General features: G+C 45.0%; 1 protein-coding gene across 1 annotated transcript in view; it reads left to right on the top strand.

Annotated features, from left to right (window-relative positions):
- The window catches only part of LOC132869210 (RNA-binding protein with serine-rich domain 1), a 46,376-nt gene that overhangs the window by 11,684 nt on the left and 12,859 nt on the right, over positions 1–21,833 (top strand). The window contains exons 4-5 of the mRNA XM_060902543.1: positions 14,699–14,804; positions 14,886–15,039. Of these exons, the coding sequence (XP_060758526.1) occupies positions 14,699–14,804; positions 14,886–15,039 (260 nt within the window). The remainder of the gene's footprint in view (positions 1–14,698; positions 14,805–14,885; positions 15,040–21,833) is intronic.

The raw sequence follows: 21,833 nt of genomic DNA, 5'->3' as shown, positions 1-21,833 counted from the left end.
AGCTTGCGTTGGTGTTGAGTGGGGTGCAGAGAAAGATTGTTCAGCCCAATCTGGAGAGGCCTCAATGACAGAAGGCCTAAAAGGGATCACAGATGAGGCTGCTGTGAGCATGCCTAGCAGTCTGAGAGATGATCTGAAGACCAGCGCTCTGCCTCTCTTGAAGTGACTGATGAGCTGGAGGATGTTGTGAATCTGCCGTGGAGAGTGGGTGGCAGTCATAAGCTGCAAGTCTAACTGGATGCCAAGAAACGCTGTGCATTGACTGGGTATAAGGGAGCTCTTATCATGATTTATTGTCAGCCCTAGCTTGGTGACATGGGCGATCAGTGAGCCTGATTCCCTCAAAGCATTTACCCTTGACTGGGAACAAATTAACCATTTGTCCAGGTAGGGGAAAATGCGCATCTCTCTGGTCTGTAGTGAGGACAACACTGCTGCTACACACATTGTAAAGACTCTTGGTGCTAGTGAGATTCCGAATGGGAGCACACGGAACTGGTAAGCCCTGCCCTTGAAGGAAAAAGGGAGGAACCGCCTCTGCTGAGGTATGATGGGAACGTGAAAGTATGCTTCTTTCAGTTCTGCCTGATGCCCTGCAACACATCCACTCTTCTTAACATATGGAACTTGAAAACCTTGAGGTACTTGTTCAGAGGCCTCAAATCCAATATGGGGTGAAGTCTGTCATCCTTTTTTGGGATAATAAAATAAGTGGAATAGAATCCACTGTTCTGTGAGCAACTGTCTAATGGCTTGATGGCACCCTTCTCCAGGAGAGTCAAGACCTCCCTGGTGTAGGGCCAGAGCCTTGTTCAAGTCCCTGACTGGTCATTTTGACCCCACGGAACCTTGGCGGTCGATGTCTGAATTGAATGCTGTAACCCTGTGACAGGGTTGACACGACCCAGGGGTCTGATGTAAGCCTTCCCAGCACCTGAGCTGCTGCTTGATGAAACACCAGACTGCAGGAGAGCTGGTCATTATCTGCCCCCTTGCCCCTTCCTGGAGGGGTGCAAAGGCCAGAAGACTGGCCATGCTGTACCAAGCAAGGGGCCTTGGTGTGGGTTGACTGTCGAAACCTATCTGAGCATTGTGCCCTTGGCTGCATTATCGGCTGTGGTATTGTCTGAGCCATATTTATTGCCACAGAGGGCCTCTGTCTGGGGTGGGTCATGGCACAGACTGGCAAACTGTTGTCTGGGCTGTGTAACCTGTAGGCTACAATCCAGAGCTTGCTGTGCAGCAGGTCCAAACAGCTGTCCTGGAATGACAGGAAGAGAGTGGAGGGCTTTCCTGCAGGGTTCCAGAAGCGGAGACTGGGCCAGCCATACCTGACACCAAGCAAGGGTTAGCGAAGACATTAGCCTACCCAACTCTCTGGTCATATAGGCAAATGTCTGCAAAGGGGCATCACTCAGGCTCTGGACAGAAGGGTTGACCTCAGAGGTCTGAAATGTCTGCGACAGGGCAAGTTTAAGATGAAACACAGAATTCCCAATGTGTCCAATATGAGCTTCTGTGTTGTAGCGCCTTACAGTCAGATCCTCTGTCAAACAGCATTGTGGTCAGGGACAGTGTGCATCGGGCCCAAGTGCTTCATCAGGTGACCGCAACAGCTGGCTCTATACTGGGCATGTGGTCTAGGCTGTGATCAGCTGCATGCTAGCTAACGCTCTGCAGTCACTGGGGATATGAGAGAAATGTCTGGAGTCAGCCCAACATCTCTGCAGCTCCTCGATATACAGGGCTGAAGGTGGGACAGAAAAGTGCAGAATGAGAGGTCTTCTTGAAATAGGCACTTTGAGGAGTTACCTGGGCTGGTGCTGCATCCAACTGCAGACGTGCTAGAGCCATCTTCACAGCAGGCCTGACTGATGTCTGGCTAGTCTTGGAGCCCATCAGTAAGCTGTGGCTCATCTCCTGGGATTTGGGATGAGAGAAGTGAGAGCTCTCCTCTACCCCCTCCTCCACACCCCTACTACTGAGAACTAGGCTCTTTGAAGCCCCAGTGGCGATGGTGTCTTCCTCCTAGATCTCAAAGGCCGGTGACAGTACTGGAGGCAATGCCTCAGAAAGAAGCTGTAGTGGGTACGCAAGCAGGCTGTGCACTAGTTTGTTGCAGATTAAGTAGGAGGGTCCTAATCTTTGCAAACTCTGAGGCCAAAGTATCAAACTTTTGGGCCAGGGGATCTACTTTCCTGCGTTTGCCCCTAGTGGGGGGGCGTCCCGTGATTTCATATCTGTGGCGCTTGTGTGCACTAGGAGACACAGCGCTGTTCTTCTGTGCAGAGGGCAATTGAGAGCTTATTTTACTCTCGAATTGGCTAGCTTGGCCGACCATGTTGCCAGACTCATGCAGCTGCAATTAAAGCATGCCAGCTCTGTCAGTCCCTGCCTTAAGTGTTCAACCCCAAGGCAACTGGGGCATTGATTATGGTCATCATCTGGCTCAAGAAGGGCTTGGCAAACAGTGCACCTCATAAACATTTATCAACTACTGTTTCCACTAGATCTAGGTTGATGCAGTAGCCTATTCTGAGGGTTTCTCCTAGGTTATGTAAGTGAAATACTGTGCAGCAAGTGTATTTGGTGCAATAATAAACGAACACAGACTAATTATGTAATTGGAGTTCCCTACAAACAATGCATCAATTCTACAATATAAACGGAAATCACGTGGAATAACCCTTAAAAGAAAAGAGAACCTATTTTTAAAATACAATTATGAAGATAATGAGATAAACTAATGATTCATGTGAATAATTGGAAAATAAGGAGCTCACACAACTAAGATATCCATCTCCAAAGGTCAGTTTCTATGCAGAATGGACGATTTCATGGAGGCCATCGTTGAGAGTATTTTAACCAATCAGAAAATCCCCCCCACCCACCCACCCACCCACCCAATCGTTTCCAGCAATGCTCTGATGTCCTTTGGGTGCAAAACACAGAAGCTCCGTATAGCAAATAAGACTTGAAGCTGCCCCTGGCTGGAGGTTATTTCATTAAAAGTTTAAATGGGAAAAAAAAATTAATTCTATTTCTGTAACAAAAAAGTGGAGAGGGAAAGATAATACTGATGTTGCTGATAAACAGCAAGGGAATTGTGAACAGCTGTTGTATTCCTATGTGACTGAATTGAGGGAGGTAACTTTTCATATTTATATCCCCGGTACAAGTAGTGCTGCCGTGACAGCCTCGTTCTCCAGACTGTAAGCTTGCTAGACTACCTACAAACAGATTTGCATACAATCTGATTTACCTAAATCTGTTGAAGAGGCAAGTATGTGAGTTTTTACACGTTCCTGGCAGCATAAGCACTCGTTAGCATGCTCTCGACTTATTCATGAAAAACTTCAAGACATCACCAGGCTAGCCTACCGTAATTACTGTAGTAGACAGTCCAACCTCTGCGGCAATGCAGAAAAAGGGTAAACACTAACCTGGGCCCGCCCATCCTAAGCGTGACGCAACACGAGGGCCTGTTGTGAGCTTAGTCTGGCCAGGCAAGCTATCTACAGCTCTTCCAAGGTCCCGAAAAATCAGGAACCAATCAACTTTGAGCATCTCCAACGGCCCTGGGTAGAGGCGTGTTCAAGGCACTGACGTAGTAGAACTGCGACCGGAAGCCATAGATTGTTTACAGAATCTATGCCGGAAGCGCTTCATTCACATCACGAACATGGAGCAGCAGCAAGCCTTTAACACAGCGGTAGATGCTGTATTGAAAGCATTCAACGGGAAGTTCTCATTGAAAATGGAGCAAAGAGCAGCCCTGGAGGTATTTATTGAAAGGAAGGACGTTTTCGCCTTGCTCCCGACCGGCTTCGGTAAGAGTTTAATCTACCAGTTAGCCCCGTCGCGTCGCATACGTCAGAGGAAAGAGTGATGTGATTGGTTTAAGCTTCGTCACAGCCTTTTCTGGCTTCGACCAGTAGGAAACTGAGGCATTTCAGGGAGGCGGGTCAAGCACGCACTTTGGGAAACGGTTGGGCTTAATATCTTGGCCAGACCAATAGCTCGTAGAGCTTTGCAGTCGCGTTAGCCAGACTAGGTAAACACTGCTTTATGGAGCTTGTGTGCTCAGAACATTTTGAAGAAAATTGTTTGTTTCACTCAAACAACTCTGATGCATCAGGCATTAGCAATATTGTACAAGCCAGCGCTGAATCCAGATGCGGTTCCCACAAGCTTCGGCCAAAAAGTGGACAAGACAAATGAGACAACACGGTCAGTAGCCCGCAAAAGAGAAGTCCAAAGGGCAAGAAAACACTTTTTATGGCTTCCCTAACTTTTTTTTATTAAGCGTGATGTGTTATTTTGAGTTCCTTTGGGCATAGAGGTAATAATTGCTGATGCAGCTAAGCAGCTTGATATTTTTGTTGGGTGTCTTGCTTTGATTTAGTGTTGTCAAAAAAGCCTCGTTAATGACTGACTAAAACAACTTCTATAAATATTGTTCAGTGCTTGTTTATCATGAGCATTGCCACTATTCATATCATTGTCCAAAATACCCGAGGAAATTGGTGAAGAAATGTCTCTGGTGCTATGGTCCATTTTGTCGAATACAGCCCTGTACTGTAAGTGACGTCACGCTTTACAGAAATCATTCGGAGTTCTTCTAGGTATACAGGAATTTGTTTGTGGAATAGCCGACCTCGATCAGTGTAATCTAGTCAAACACGTGATAATTTTAAGAAACAGGTGAAACAGTTCCAAACCCAGTTTTATGATGTGTGTGTGTGTGTGTGTGTGTGTGTATATATAACTAATTTTTAATCATTTTGGTGCCATTTCTGTAATCTACTTGTATTCTATGATAATTACAGTTAGCATAATGTTTATACAAGTCTCTTGTATTTTGTTTCCTGCTGTCATCAAGAGGACCACATTGGGGAAATAAGTGTATTTTATACTTTGTGTTGTCCTCTGTGTTATTTATACTAGGGATGGCGAAAACTAAAAAAAATCTTGACCGACCACCGAGCCTCATTAGCCGGTTAAAGTCGGTTAACCTATGAGTTTAAACAGGGATGCAAACGGCGCACCTTTTTCACGGCTTGTGCAGATCCGATTTTTTTTTGGGGGGGGGGGCGTTGGAGTGTCTGAATAATTTCATCAGAGTAAATTCTGTATTAAAATTACTACATAAGCAAATGCCGTTACAGTCCATGAAAAAGCTGTGAAAAAGTCGGCATCTGCGCCTTTAGTTTGTGTGGAGAGATATGATCTGCAATAACATGCATTGATGGCTACAGACCGAAACATACTTTCAGAATGCACTGGCCAAGGCAGGACTAAACTCGATGTGCCTTCTAATAATAATAATAATAATTAAAAAAAAAAACAGAATAGTAATTTGTAAGCTAAAAACCCTGTGTCTACACTTTTTTCTTTCGCCGAGTGGCAGCCAATGTTGCCAGATATTTCTGACGTTTTCCAGCCCAAAATATGTTCAAAACCCGCCAAAATCCACTTAAAACCGCCCAATCTGGCAACACTGGTGGCAGCTGTGTTCAACTGGGGCGGGACATGACTGAATGGGTGCTTCTGATTTGTCAGCTGTCTTTAACTGGGGCGGGACATGACTGAATGGGTGTTTCTGATTTGTCAGCTGTCTTTAACTGGGGCGGGAGGGCGGGACATGACTGAATGGGTGTTTCTGATTTGTCAGCTGTCTTTAACTGGGGTGGGAGGGCGGGACATGACTGAATGGGTGTTTCTGATTTGTCAGCTGTCTTTAACTGGGGTGGGAGGGCGGGACATGACTGAATGGGTGTTTCTGATTTGTCAGCTGTCGTCCTTACACCGCATGGCATGCCCCAAGCGTTTACAAACACAGAATTCCAGGTTCTCCGCTCCAAAATCGGCAGCTTCAAAACGATTTTTTTTTTTTCCACTGACAACCAAAAAAAAATTAACCGGTTAACGTTGATTCGGTCAACCACCAGTCAAACGGTCATCGGTTAACATCCCTAATTTATACTGTATCTTTTTACATGTATGAATTTTACCAAATAAATCCATACCATACCAGCAGCTCGGGTGTTTTTCTGGCAATATTTCCGCCTTTTTTGTACAAGTGTGTCCTCTTGTAATGTTCACCTGAATCCTGTATAGACCCTTTTCAGTCACGTGACCTTCGTAAACGCGACCGCCATTTTGGACATGTAGTGGACTTCGGCTCGAATCGGTTTGAATGCGAGGAAGGCGACAAACATAAAAGGAGCGAGATGCAGAAAACTGTATTTACATGTACTACTTTACTGTAATTATGATCTGGCAGCTATTTACACCGGATCCAGTGTAAATAGCTGCCGGAGCCAACGTCTGAGCTTGCCGGAGTGAGCGCCCCCCGGCCGGCCACGAGCTAGCGCGCTCCGGAACCTCGGACGTTGGCTCCGGCAGCTATTTACACTGGATCCGGTGTAAATAGCTGCCAGATCATAATTACAGTAAACTATAATGGAATGTTAACAGCAATGTAATGCGTTTTCTGGCTAATTTTATTCGTCTTACCTCCAACAAAGTGGTCACTACACAAGCGTTGGTATGCCGCTATCCATCTTCTCCATCGGTCAGCATCTACCGGGATCCGATAAAATGATAACCCTTGCCTTGTTTGTTGATGGTTACTACATCCAGGTGCACAACAATATAGTGGCATGATGGAAGTCTTGCTGAAAATAAACACTTTCTTTGCTGCCGTTCCTCAATGTTGGCTGTGGTAAACTACTGGTAGTACATGTCCAAAATGGCGGCCGCGTTTGTTGTGACGTCACGTGAAAAGGGTCCATAGTAAAGCAGTGTTTGTTTACCCACTTTCTGCATTGCCGCGGAAGTTGGACCACCTACTACAGTAATTACGGTAGGCTAGCCTGGGGATGTCCAAGTTTTTCATGAATGAGTCAAGAGCATGCTAAGCGTGCTAACGAGTAGTATAACGCGTAGTTTCAGCCTCATTTTACAGGTAAAGAGTTCAGGGTTGCAGCTCATTAATACACTATTTCAGATGTATAGTGAAAAAATCGACATTGTCACCTTAGTAAACCTTTCGCTTTGCCCCTTCAGTACTGAAGTGTACACTCAGCCTTGCGCCCAAATGACATCACGCATCGTCCTTCCAACAGGCAACATGGCAGCCTCCTGGTGGCATTAGAGCAGTGATACAAAAATGCTCAACTTTCTTATAAATGGTCAAACGTGCCTGAAACATTTCTTATGGGCTCTCAATATTACAAGCTACCAACCCATGCATGTATTTACTTTGCATTTTGTATTCCTTTAACTTAAATGTAGTTTCTTAATTAATCCAGGCGAGTAGCAAGTCTTTGATAACAATTTAAAGTGCACATCTTGGGTATATTTATGAGCAAAATAATGTAATTCTCTTATTTTATATTAAACTTTGGTCATATATCTCTCACATTTTTGCGTTTTGTGCAATTTTTTTTACCTTGCACAATACGAGAAATTCAGTTGAAATTAAGCCATTTGAGGCGAATTCGTCTGCCTTTGAAAAAACTTGGCATTTGGATTTCCTGGCAAACATTGATTTGCGGGCGGCACAGTGGTGTAGTGGTTAGCGCTGTCGCCTCACAGCAAGAAGGTCCTGGGTTCGAGCCCCATGGCCGGCGAGGGCCTTTCTGTGTGGAGTTTGCATGTTCTCCCCGTGTCCGTGTGGGTTTCCTCCGGGTGCTCCGGTTTCCCCCACAGTCCAAAGACATGCAGGTTAGGTTAACTGGTGACTCTAAATTGACCGTAGGTGTGAGTGTGAATGGTTGTCTGTGTCTATGTGTCAGCCCTGTGATGACCTCGCGACTTGTCCAGGGTGTACCCCGCCTCTCGCCCATAGTCAGCTGGGATAGGCTCCAGCTTGCCTGCGACCCTGTAGAAGGATAAAGCGGCTAGAGATAATGAGATGAGACATTAATTTGCGGGACGTCTCCTTCTGAATCCCATGTCAGCATTGGTTTGTTTGAGAATACAACCTGGTGGTTTTCTGCAAATTTCTTCAACATTATCACGTAATTATTAAAATGGTTAACAGATGTATCGTAGGAGGGTGTAGCAACGCTAGTCTTGATGGGATTAGTACTCCTCGTTTTCCAAAAGACCGGACAGTGAGAGAGAAATGGGAACGCTTCGTGCGAGGCACCTGGAAAAAGCCGAGGACCAAGCAGAGCTGAGAAAAAAACCAAGAAAATTGGCAATTCACAAGTTGACTGTTGCCAGGGTAAGAAATAAGAGAGACTATACTCTAAATTAGGTGTTCCTGTGTTTGTGTGGTACATGGATAATGTTATTTATTGACACACACACACACACACACACACACACACACACACACAAGTAAACACGACAGCGCTGGGCGATAATACACTTCACATGTATCAAGGAATATGCATGTCAGGGCTTGAGATCTTGGGACCTGTCAAACACATTAAATGTATATACAACCCCGCTTAGCCGATTCCATGTGTCTAGCTTATGAAATTGTAGCAGTTCGTAGGAGGGGGTGGAGCACAGAAAGACGGCAGGCCAGAACAAAGTTCCATACTTTGTTTTATTTTGCTCTTTTCAGATGCAAACAACACACTCTCCTAGCCATGCACGTGCGCGCGCACACAAGTCATCTGGTTGGGGAGAGAGCTCACGTGCTCTGCTCTCTCTTTCTCCTTATATAGGGCGTGGTCGCTGGGACGACACACAAACGCAGGTTAATTGACAGGTGTAGTGATTCTGCCACTTACCTTCCCTGACTCTGCCCTCCGGTCACAGACCGACGCTTGACCACGCCCCCCACTGCCACATACCCCCACCGCCCGACTCAGGCCGGGCAGCTGTCTGGCCCGCAGCCGGCGTGGGGGCGGAGGACCCTATCCATCAGCCGCTGAAACGTAGCGGGCGCCCCAAAAAGCCCAAAAGGAAGTGTGACAAACTGGTGGAAGCCGAACGGTGTGGAAAAGGCCGTTTTTTTTTTTTTTTTTTCTCGGGATAATGGAGTCAAGGGGATCTGCCAATAATCCTTTGTCAAATCCAGTGTCGAGTAAAAGCGAGCCGTGCCTAGTCGATCGAGCAACTCATCAATATGAGGCATTGGGTACGCGTCGAATTTGGACACCGCGTTGACTTTTCTATAGTCCACACAGAACCGGACCGACCCGTCAGCCTTGGGTACCAAGACCACCGGGCTGCTCCAGTTGCTGTGGGACTCCTCGACAATGCCCATTTCGAGTATGGCCTCGAGTTCTTCCTGAACCACTTTTTTTCTTGTGTTCGGGTAGCCTGTAAGGGCGGCTACGCACTACCACCCCCGGGGGCATCTCAATGTGGTGCTCTATGAGGTTGGTGTGGCCGGGCAGGAGCGAGAAGACGTCTGAAAACTCGGTCTGCAACTGGGCAACCTCCGTGAGTTTTGAACCTCCGGCCCTAGCTCCGCCTTCTCCTGAACCACCGACACCAACGCTACGGGGACCTCCTCGTTCCAGAGTTTGAGCAGATTGAGGTGTTAAATCTGTAGCGCCCCACCCCTGTCCGTTCGCCTCACCTCGTAGTCGACGTCCCCGACTCGCTGTGTGACCTCAAAGGGTCCTTGCCACTTGGCGATCAATTTGGAGCTCGATGTGGGCAGCAGTATGAGTACTTTATCTCCCGGTGCAAACTCCCTAAGGCGTGTACCCCTGTCGTACAGGCGGGTTTGCCGTTCTTGGGCCTGCCGCAAATTCTCCTGGGTTAGGTGTGTGTGTGTGTGTGTGTGTGGAGTTTTGCACGCAGGTCAATAACGTATTGAATTTCATTTTTACTTGGTGAAGGTCCCTCCTCCCAATTTTTTCGCAGCACATCTAGAATGCCACGCGGCTTACGCCCATATAACAATTAGAACGGGGAGAACCCCGTGGAGGCTTGGGGGACCTCTCGCACTGCGAACAACAAGGGTTCGAGCCATTTATCCCAATTACGTGCGTCCTCACTTACGAATTTAATTATATTTTTGAGGGTGTGATTGAACCGTTCAACTAAACCGTCCGTTTGTGGGTGATACACACTGGAGCGGATCGGCTTAATTCCTAATAACCCATACAGTTCGTTCAGTGTACGTGACATAAACGAGGTGCCTTGGTCAGTCAGAATCTCTTTCGGGATTCCAACTCGAGAGATGACGCGGAAGAGCGCTTCCGCAATACCGCGTGTGGAGATATTGTGAAGAGGCACTGCTTCCGGGTATCGCGTTGCATAGTCCACCAGAACTAAAATAAAGCGATACCCTCGTGTTGACTGATCTAATGGCCCGACGAGATCCATCCCAATTCTTTCGAACGGGGTCTTGATTAATGGGAGAGGGCGCAAAGGCGCTTTTGGAATGGCCGCTGGATTTACTAACTGGCATTCGCAGCACGCCGTACACCACCTATGAACATCGCCACGAATCCCTGGCCAATAGAACCGGGCCATTATTCGGGCTAGTGTCTTATCCTGCCCTAAGTGTCCAGCCATGGGACTAAAGTGAGCCACTTGGAATGCCAATTCCTGGCGGCTCTTTGGAATCAAAAGCTGTGTGACTTGCTTTCTAGTCTGAGTGTCCTGTGTCACTCGGTATAATCTATCCTTCATAATAGAAAAATAGGGGAAGGACGGGGTAGCATTTGGCTGGAGCGTTTGACCATCGATTACTCTCACTTGGTCAAACGCATGCCGCAGAGTCTCGTCTCGCGATTGCTCCAACGGAAAATCCGTGAGGGATTCCCCAAGAGAGGGAGGAGGAGCCGGCGGCTCCTCACTCTGACGCGGAGATGACGTAGACAGCTCTGTGACAGCTGCTCCCGCCAATGCGTCACCGGGACCTCCCCCTGCTGAATTATGGCAGGACCCACTCTTCACTAAATGGCTCATTAACTCCCCGAATCCCGGCCAATCAGTCCCCAAAATTATCGAGTGGGTGAGGCGAGGATTAACCGCCGCCTTTACTCTAAATTTTTCCCCTCTGAAAAAAATGCGGACAGACACTAAAGGGTAGCTGTGAACATCCCCGTGCACACACAACACCTTCACCCCCTGTGCTTCCCCCCAATGCCTCGTCTTGCACCAGGCTTTGGTGAATTGAGGTCTGATTACAGCCAGAGTCCACCAACGCCTGATATGTATCCCCTTGGATACTCACCGGTATGCGATACGCTCCGGCCCGATTGAGGGCGGCTCCTGGCATGTCGGGGATCCGAACCACCGCACCCACTTCCATTGCCGAGCACTGCTGTTGGAGGTGGCCCAGCTCCCCGCAGCGCCAGCAAACCGGCCCGGGCTTCCTCTCTGCACTGGCGCTCTGGGGCTCACTCACCTGGGAGGGGGAAGAGACAGACACAGAAAAGAGAAACGGGAGGGCACCGTGGGTGCGACGGGCCAGCTGGGGTGGGGGAATGGGGCGAGGACAAGACACAGGAGGGGAGAGAGAGAGAAGAGGGGGAAGAAGAGGATGTCCGCTGTGCTGCCATCGGAACAGCCGCCAACTGGTCCTCGGCCAACTCGATGGCCTGATCCAGCGACACCGGGCGGTGGCACTGGATCCACTCCGTGGTTCCTTCTGGTAAGCGGGTGATGAACTGCTCCAGTACCACCTGATCGATGATCCCCTTGGCATTGCGGTTGTCGGCCCTCAACCACCACCAGCAGGCGTCCCGGAGCTGTTGGCCAAACGCGAACGGCCGGCCAACTTCCTCCAGACGCAGAGTGCGGAAGCGCTGTTGCTGTTCTTCGCCACCCGCTGGAGGACGGCCCGGCGAAGTTCCGAGTAGACCAGCCGGCGATCGGCGGGGAGCTGTAGCGCAGCCAGCTGCGCCTCACCTGTTAGGAGGGGGAGGAGGCGCGCCGCGCTCTGTTCCACCGGCCAGCCCGAGGCCTCTGCTGCCTGCTTGAAGAGCATGAGGAAGGCCTCGGGGTCGTCATGCGGGCCCATCTTAGTGAGGGGAGAAGGGCCCGTGGAGGTGGTGGACCCCGCCGACGTGTGGAGGTGCCGGAACGCCTGTCGGTCTTCCTGCTGTGCCAGCACCAGGGCCTCGAACCGGTGCTCCTGCTCCTTTCGGAGGGTGACTAGCGCCTGGTGTTGGCTCTGCTGGGCCGTGGCGAGGGCATGGACCAGGTCTGCGAAGGGGGAGGACTCCATGGGGCTGTTCTTTTCTTGTGCTTGCGCCCGGGTTTCGGCACCACTGTAGCAGTTCGTAGGAGTGGGTGGAGCACAGAAAGACGGCAGGCCAGAATAAAGTTCCATACTTGTTTTATTTTGCTCTTTTCAGATGCAAACAACACACTCTCCCAGCCATGCGTGCACGTGCGCGCACACACAAGTCGTCTGGTTGGGGAGAGAGTTCACTTCCTCTGATCTCTCTCTCTCTCTCTCTCTCTCCTTATATAGGGCGTGGTCGCTGGGAAGACACACAAACACAGGTTAATTGACATCAGGTGTAGTGATTCTGCCACTTACCTTCCCTGACTCTGCCCTCCGGTCACAGACCGATGCTTGACCACGCCCCCGCTGCCACAGAAATCTCTCCTACAGTAGCCAGTACTCTTCTAAATGAAGAAATATATAAATACATAATAGTAATTAGAAAAAATATGATTTATGTAACAATAGATAGATGAGCATAGATACAAGAATCCATGGGTTTAGAAGCTCAGGCGACAAGTCCATATTTCAATGCAAAATCGCTAGCTGCTAAACTTGGTCTACACAGACTGTGCACTGAATCCATGCAAGCTCTCAGCCTGCTGGCGGATACACACTTGACGTCATGAATCTGGCTCCAGACTCCCTTGGGATTTTTCCAGACGCGTTTTATTTTATTTTTTTCTGCTGTAGACAGATGGCCTTGTGCAAAATTACCCTTCTGGATGAGTGTGTAAAGGGACATACTTTCATATTAAAAAAAACACTAAATTGGTCCAGGATATGCACTTTAACATAAAAGTGGATAGTTATCATCCAACTCTCAAACAAAGGTCTTATGCTAACACAGTTTGCATTTTGTAACGGAGAGCTACCGGGGAGACCTTCTGATCTGATACTTAAATTAATTGCAGTTGAGATCAGCGTTAAGGCGAGAAACACCACCTGATCAGGAACTTGGCTATTCCTTTTAGACTGCCGAATCAGAATGAGTCCACTCATATATAGCTTAAAAAATTATTTACTTACCTGTTGTCGTATAACACCATCTATGGCTTGCTCAAAAGCCTACGGAACACACTTAATTGTAAATAAAAGCCTAATCGCAGTCTTTGGAAGGCAAAAATTTGCAGCTCCACCTCCATCTGGAGTTAAGACTACCAGCGATACCTGTATACTCCTGAAAGAAACCTTGCTTACCAACGCGAGAAGATATCAAGAGGTCACTTCCTATGTGAATGTGCCTTTAGTGCTGGGGCAAGGGTCATACGTCACCCAGGTTACAGGTGACTTACAATACAACAGCACATTATTTGATGTTTTACCTCATGAATTTTGTTGTTGTACCCCCCTCTCCCCCCCAAATGAACACATTTCAGTTCTGATTCTTGCAACATATTTAAAAAAAAAAAAGTTGTGACTGTAGAGCATTTACCACTTTGTAATGTTGCCATTCTTTCTCATAACACTTAAAAGATGTTTAGGGACTGAAGACACCAAGTGATGAAGCATTTCATGTGATATTTTTTCCTTCAATTGTTCCTGCAAACCGGTCTTAAGGTGTGGTTCAGGGTCGATGTCATATTTTTATTTCAAAATTCGCCACACATTTTCTATTGGGGACAGGCACCCTCTTCCATAGTCATGCCTTTTGTGATGTGTGCAGAATGTGGTTTTGCATTGTCTTGTTGAAATATCCCTGGAAAAGAGGTCACCTTGAAGACAGCAAATGCTGCTCCAAAATCTTAATGTATTTTTCTGCATTAATGCTGCTATCACAGCATTAATTCAGCTATAGGTGAATGATGGTTCTTGATGCAGTGCTGTCTGAGGGATCAGAGATAATGGGTGCTCATTTTAGGCTTGTGCCCTTGCCTTTACTGCACCAAAATTCCTCCAGATTCCTTGAATCGTTTATTGACGTGTACCGTAGAGGGTGAAAAATCCCTTTGTATCTTTCCTTGAGGAATGTTTTTAAACATTGCAATCATTTTCTCATGCATTTGTTGACAAACTGGAGATCCTCAGCCCATCTTTGCTCCTCAAAGACTAGGCATTTCCTGAATACTGCTTTTGTTCCAAATCATGATTACAATCATCTGTTGACTTCACCGGTTTCAAATCACATTATTATTTGTTTTACCTCATTTACTATCCCTAAATTGCTTCCGTCCCAACTTTTTTTTTGGAATGTCTTGCAGGCCTGAAATGCAGGAATGGATTTATATTCACAAATGAAATGAGACAAAACATGAAACATATTGGGTTCATACTGTCTGCAATAAAATACAAGTCAAAATAAATTTAGAAATCACTGCTTTCTCATTTTTATTTGCATTTTCCATAGAGTCCCAACTTTTTCAGATTTGAGGTTGTAGAAATCAGTTAGCATTAAGTCCACACAGATGGGCTAACTGCTTCACATTTAGCTTTTATTCAGTGTTTTCCATGTTTTTTTTTTTTTTTTTTTTTTGTGTGTGTTAATATTTTGTTTTAGAAAGTTGAAAGGTGTTCGCTAATCTAATTATGCAATTTAAGGTCAAAGTCTCAGAAGAGAGTTGATGAAAAAGAACGGAAAAGGAGGAGCCCTAGCCCAAAGCCCACCAAGCTTCATGTTGGAAGATTGACTAGGAATGTGACCAAGGTAAGGCACATTTTACAAGGCATATGGACTAACTACAATTAACATGTAATCCTGCAAATCCATCCATTCTTGTGTTCTTAGGATCACATTCAAGAGATCTTCTCTACGTATGGGAAGATCAAAATGATTGACATGCCATCAGACCGATGTCATCCAAACTTGTCAAGAGGCTATGCCTATGTCGAGTATGAAACTTCAGAGGATGCACAGAAGGCCTTGAAACACATGGATGGAGGTACATGCTTCCAAATCTGTCCCTTTTTTTTTTTTTTTAAACCTTCATTTGTCACATGTGAGCACAGTGAAATTCTTTCTTTGCATTTAACCAATCTGGGGACATGAGCACACATACCAGAGCAGAGGGCAGCTCTGCTGCAGTGCCCAGGGAGCAGTTGGAGATTAGGTGCCTTATTCAAGGCACTTCCTGCTGGTCTAGGGAATCAAACAGGCAGCCTTTTGGCCTCAAAGCTGTTTCTCTAATCTTTAGGCCATGGCTTCCCCATTTTTTGGGAGGGATTTACATTTATACTATGTTTTAATGTAATGTTTATTTAAATATTGATAGTAGGGGTGTAACAACATTCAAATTGGACATATGATGGTGTCTCAGTACTATACATTTTTTACATTCACTTGTTACCTGTCTAACAATTCAAATATACACAGTTTGCTGTCTTGACGGGGGAAATGTACATTATTCATCAGTTAGCTGGTTAACCAAAAAAAAACCACCAAACATGGAGGCATCCATGTTTCTCCCCCCACTTTGTAGCTTCAACACGTAGATGTTGAAAATGATGTAATCCCATGTTCCGACTTCCCAGTTCCAAGTTAAGTGAAATGAAACCAGCATTAGTACTGTATGTATATTCTGTGAATTTGGCACACTACAAACATTTTGGTCCATAACTCACTGGCCATCAACACTGTAACTTACAACCCCGATTCCAAAAAAGTTGGGACAAGGTACAAATTGTAAATAAAAACGGAATGCAATAATTTACAAATCTCAAAAACTGATATTGTATTCACAATAGAACATAGACAACATATCAAATGTCAAAAGTGAGACATTTTGAAATTTCATGCCAAATATTGGCTCATTTGAAATTTCATGATGGCAATACATCTCAAAAAAGTTGGGACAGGGGCAATAAGAGGCTGGAAAAGTTAAAGGTACAAAAAAGGAACAGCTGGAGGACCAAATTGCAACTCATTAGGTCAATTGGCAATAGGTCATTAACATGACTACCCAGTCATACCTTCAAAAAGAGCATCTTGGAGTGGCAGCGGCTCTCAGAAGTAAAGATGGGAAGAGGATCATCAATCCCCCTAATTCTGCGCCGACAAATAGTGGAGTAATATCAGAAAGGAGTTTGACAGTGTAAAATTGCAAAGAGTTTGAGCATATCATCATCATCTACAGTGCATAATATCGTCAAAAGATTAAGAGAATCTGGAAGAATCTCTGTGCGTAAGGGTCAAGGCTGGAAAACCATACTGGGTGCCCGTGATCTTCGGGCCCTTAGACGGCACTGCATCACATACAGGCATGCTTCTGTGTTGGAAATCACAAAATGGGCTCAGGAATATTTCCAGAGAACATTATCTGTGAACACAATTCACCGTGCCATCCGCCGTTGCTAGCTAAAACTCTACTAGTGCATCTCAAAAAATTAGAATATTGTGAAAAAGTTCAATATTTTCCATCAGTTATTTAAGAAAGTGAAAATGTTATATATTATAGACTCATTACACATAAACTAAAATGTTTCAAGCATTTTTCTATTTTAATTTTAATCATTATGGCATACAGTACAAAAACAAAAAAAACCCCATCTCAAAATATTAAAATATTTCATTTCGAGTTTGAGTAAAACAGTATGAACACAGTGTATCTCTCAGTCTAGTTCAGTACACACAACCACAATCATGGGGAAGACTGCTGACTTGATTGTTGTCCAGAAGATGATCACTGATGCCCTCCAAAAAGAGGGTAAGCCACAAAAGGTCATTGCTGAAAAGGGTGGCTGGAAAAGGTGCACAAGCAACAGGGATGGCTGCAGTCTTGAGAGGATTGTCAAGAAAAGTTGATTTGAACTTGGGAGAGCTTCACAAGGAGTGGACTGAGGCTGGTGTCAGTGTATCAAGACCCATCACGAACAGACATCTTCAAGAAAGGGGAATACAACTTTGGCATTCCTAATATCAAGCTACTCCTGAGCCAGAGACAATGTCAGAAGTGTCTTATCTGGGCTAAGGAGAAAAAGAAATGGACTGTTGCTCAGTGGTCCAAAGTCCTCTTTTCAGATGAAAGTACATTTTGCGTTTAATTTGGAAATCACGGTTCTAGAGTCTGGAGGAAGAGTGGGGAGGCACAGAATCCAAGGTGTTTGGAAACTTTACACTGGGCTTCACAGTCTGTGATGATTTGGGGTGCCATGTCATCTGCTGGTGTTGGTCCACTGTGTTTTATCAAGTCCAAAGTCAACACAGCCATCTACCAGGAGATTTTAGAGCACTTCATGCTTCCATCTGCTGACGAGCTTTTTGGAGATGCTGATTTCCTTTTCCAGCAGGACTTAGCACCTACCCACAGTGCCAAAACTACTACCAAATGGTTTGCTGACCATGATATTACTGTGTTTGATTGGCCAGCCAACTTGCCTGACCTGAACCCCATAGAGAATCTATGAGGTATTGTCAAGAGGAAGATGAGAAACACCCGACCCAAAAATACAGATACACTGAAGGCCACTATCAAAGCAACCTGGGCTTCAATAACACCTCAGCAGTGCCACAGACTGATCACCTCCATGCCACACCGCATTGATACAGTAATTCATTGGTAAAGGAGCCCCAACCAAGTACTGAGTGTATAAATGAATATACTTTTCAGAAGTTGGACATTTCTGTATTGTAAATCCTTTTTTTTGATTGATCTTAGGGAATATTCTAATAATTTGAGATACTGGATTTCTGATTTTCATGAGCTATAAGCCATAATCATCAAAATTAAAACAAAAAAGGCTTTAAATATTTCACTTTACATGTAATGAATATAGAATATATGAAAATTTACCTTTTTTAATTAAATTATAAAAAAAAAAAAGGAACTTTTTCATGGTATTCTAATTTTTTGAGATGCACTAGTAGAGTTCAAAGAAGCTGTATCTAAACATGATCCAGAAGTGCAGACATCATCTCTGGGCCAAGGCTCATTTAAAGTGGACTGTGGCAAAGTGGAAAACTGTTTGTTTTGTGGTCAGACGAATCAAAATTTCAAGTTTTTTATGGAAATCAGGGACGCCGTGTCGTTCCGACTAAAGAGGAGGACGACCCAAGTTGTTATCAGCGCTCAGTTCAGAAGCCTGCATCTCTGATGGTATGGGGTTGCATTAGTGCGTGTGGCATGGGCAGCTTACACATCTGGAAAGACTCCAATGCTGAAAGGTATATCCAGGTTCTAGAGCAACATATGCTCCCATCCAGACGACGTCTCTTTCAGGGAAGACCTTGCATTTTCCAACATGACAATGCCAAACCACATACTGCATCAATTACAGCATCATGGCTGCGTAGAAGGGTCCGGGTACTGAACTGGCCAGCCTGCAGTCCAGATCTTTCACCCATAGAAAATATTTGGCGCATCGTAAAACGGAAGATACGACAAAAAAGACCTAAGACAGTTGAGCAACTAGAATCCTCCATTAGACAAGAATGGGTTAGCATTCCTATCCCTAAACTTGAGCAACTTGTCTCCTCAGTCCCCAGACGTTTACAAACTGTTGTAAAGAGAAAAGGGGATGTCTCACAGTGGTAAACATGGCTTTGTCCCAACTTTTTTGACATGTGATGTCATGAAATTTAAAATCGCCTAATTTTTCTCTTTAAATGATAGATTTTCTCGGTTTAAACATTTGATGTCATCTATGTTCTATTCTGAATAAAATATGGAATTTTGAAACTTTCACATCATTGCATTCAGTTTTATTTACAATTTGTACTTTGTCCCAACTTTTTTTGGAATCGGGGTAGTACAAAAAAAAGCATAAGTGCTCCCATACAACCAGACCTTAAAGACTTGGGGGAGTTTTCATAGCTATTGCTGCTTTTCCTGAACTAGTACGCTAGTGTATTAACTCATGAAAAATAGTATGCTTAAAGGAATACTCCGGAGTGAAATGCTTTCTAGGTCTATTTTCGCATTACTGGGAGTGCATACGTTGAGTTGCTACCACAATCGCGTCACTCGGATGTGTTTTGAGAAATTATTTTTTTGCGATTTCAACCGGAAAGCGCTAACACGGCAGTGCGCAGGGCATATATTTTTGCCGATACAAAACGCTAGTTTTAAAACCATTGCAAAGCTCAAAACAACATGACAGTTCTGTGGAAGTGAGTAGAGGGTTCCTACAAACAAAACGAAGTGTGTCTGGCTCTGCAAGTGCACAGGTAGTGTGTGTGTGTGTGTGTGTGTGTGTGTAGAAGAGTAAATACAAAGACCTTACCTGAATTTGGTCTTCTCCAGACGCCATCTTCATGGGACAGTCCGTAAAAGTCGAGTGCCGAGTGCAGAGCCCATCCCGCTGGATTGTTGTGCATTTCCAGCGGGATGGGCTCTGCCAGGGGCGATTCTAGCATCTGATCTTTGGGGGTGCTTAGCCCCCAGAGCTGACAGAGGCACCTGGCTTGAACGACAGTGTTTCCACGTTTATTCCGCATTTAGACTAGACTTAACTTGACAAGAAGACTAGACTAGACAAGACTAGACTTATGCAATGTTTTAACAGAAGCTGACCCAATAAACTATGATATCTACACATTTACCACTGACACAAATATTTAAGTTATATTTTTAACTAAACAAGACAGTCCGTACCTTCACATCTCGCTATGCCAGTAATACTGAGGTGCTACTTCGAGTTTCTCATCGGCGTGGAATCCAGTTAAAAAAAACCACCATGTCGTAGCAAGCACTCGCGCGGACAGGCAACCCAATCAGAGGGGACGCAAGGAGGAGAGGGATTTTACTGCTCATAGAACTATCACGTAACAGATGAATTTAAGAACACACACACGCCCGCGCACACAATCATTGTGCAGTGCGCAAGGGCACTTATTTCTGAAAATTACGTCCAAAAGCAGTGTTTTTGAGGGTGCTGAGCTAGGGGGTGCTGAGCTCGTTTTTGGGGGTGCTTGAGCACCCCCCAAAATAGGCTAAACACGCCCCTGGGCTCTGCACTCGACTTTTACGGACTGTCCCATGAAGATGGCGTCTGGAGAAGACCAAATTCAGGTAAGGTCACTGGCTTTGTATTTACTCTTCTACACACACTATCCGTGCACTTGCAGAGCCAGGGACACTTCGTTTTGTTTGTAGGAACCCTTTACTCACTTCCACAGAACTGTCATGTTGTTTTGAGCTTTGCAAAGGTTTTAAAACTAGCGTTTTGTATCGGCAAAAAGACATGCCCTGCACACTGCCGTGTTAGCGCTTTCCGGTTGAAATCGCAAAAAACTAATTTTCTCAAAACGCATCCGATTGACGCGATTGTGGTAGCAACTCAACGTATGCACTCCCAGTAATGCGAAAATAGACCTAGTAAGCATTTCACTCCGGAGTATTCCTTTAAGAGAAGCATGTTTTTGTCTTTAAATCCCTGTAGCCTCTCCTGTTTTGTGATAAAGAGGATCCAAATGTAAATAAGCAAACCAGGTTGATCTTATCTGAGTTAAGTATGGGTGTTTAGAATGTCATCTCAGGATGCACTACTTGGACTTTGTTTTGAGTGGGCTATGTAGGTGCAATAGGCTTATCAAATCAGTCTCATGTAAAAAGGGATCAGTCTCATAAATTCATTAATCATTAATTCAAGTGTCTAATAGTTTATAGCTAAACTATTAAAATCAATGGAATAACTTGATGTTGCTATAGTTTAGTGAGTATTGTAGCTCTAATGTAATACATTTACTCTAGATCTATAACATTCATAGAACAACCAAATGGGCGAAGGCAATTGGAATACTTGCTTGGCAGAGGTTGGCACTCAGTGAATGTTGTAGCAATAGACAGGACACAGTTTATTCCAAAGATACCATTTATTGAAATAGCTGACATGAATTAGCAAACTAATACCGATCAGATATAGCAACAATAGCAGCCAAGGAATAATCCAGTATAAATGGTGATACAATGTATACAAATAAGAATTGTAGTGTATATGATGATAACTAAGGCACTAATGGTGATCAGAAGTAATAAGCTACAGTGGTGCCTGAAAGTTTGTGAACCCTTTAACATTTTCTATATTTCTGCATAAATATGACCTAAAACATCATCCGATTTTCACACAAGTCCTAAAAGTAGATAAAGAGAACCCAGTTAAACAAATGAGACAAAAATATTATACTTGGTCATTTATTTATTGAGGAAAATGATCCAAAATTACATATCTGTGAGTGGCAAAAGTATGTGAACCTTTGCTTTCAGTATCTGGTGTGACCCCCTTGTGCAGCAATAACTGCAACTAAACGTTTGCGGTAACTGTTGATCAGTCCTGCACACCGGCTTGGAGGAATTTTAGCCCATTCCTCCATACAGAACAGCTTCAACTCTGGGATGTTGGTGGGTTTCCTCACATGAACTGCTCACTTCAGGTCCTTCCACAACATTTCCATTGGATTAAGGTCAGGACTTTGACTTGGCCATTCCAAAACATTCACTTTATTCTTCTTTAACCATTCTTTGGTAGAACAACTTGTGTGCTTAGGGTCGTTGTCTTGCTGCATGACCCACCTTCTCTTGAGATTCAGTTCATGGATAGATGTCCTGACATTTTCCTTTAGAATTCGCTGGTATAATTCAGAATTCATTGTTCCATCAATGATGGCAAGCCGTCCTGGCCCAGATGCAGCAAAACAGGCCCAAACCATGATACTACCACCACCATGTTTCACAGATGGGATAAGGTTCTTATGCTGGAATGCAGTGTTTTCCTTTCTCCAAACATAACGCTTCTCATTTAA

The sequence above is a fragment of the Neoarius graeffei genome, chromosome 20 (assembly GCF_027579695.1).
Source record: "Neoarius graeffei isolate fNeoGra1 chromosome 20, fNeoGra1.pri, whole genome shotgun sequence".
In the NCBI taxonomy this organism is placed as follows: domain Eukaryota; kingdom Metazoa; phylum Chordata; class Actinopteri; order Siluriformes; family Ariidae; genus Neoarius; species Neoarius graeffei.
Note: the sequence above shows the minus strand (reverse complement) of the source record. Positions and strands in the feature narration are given on the sequence as shown.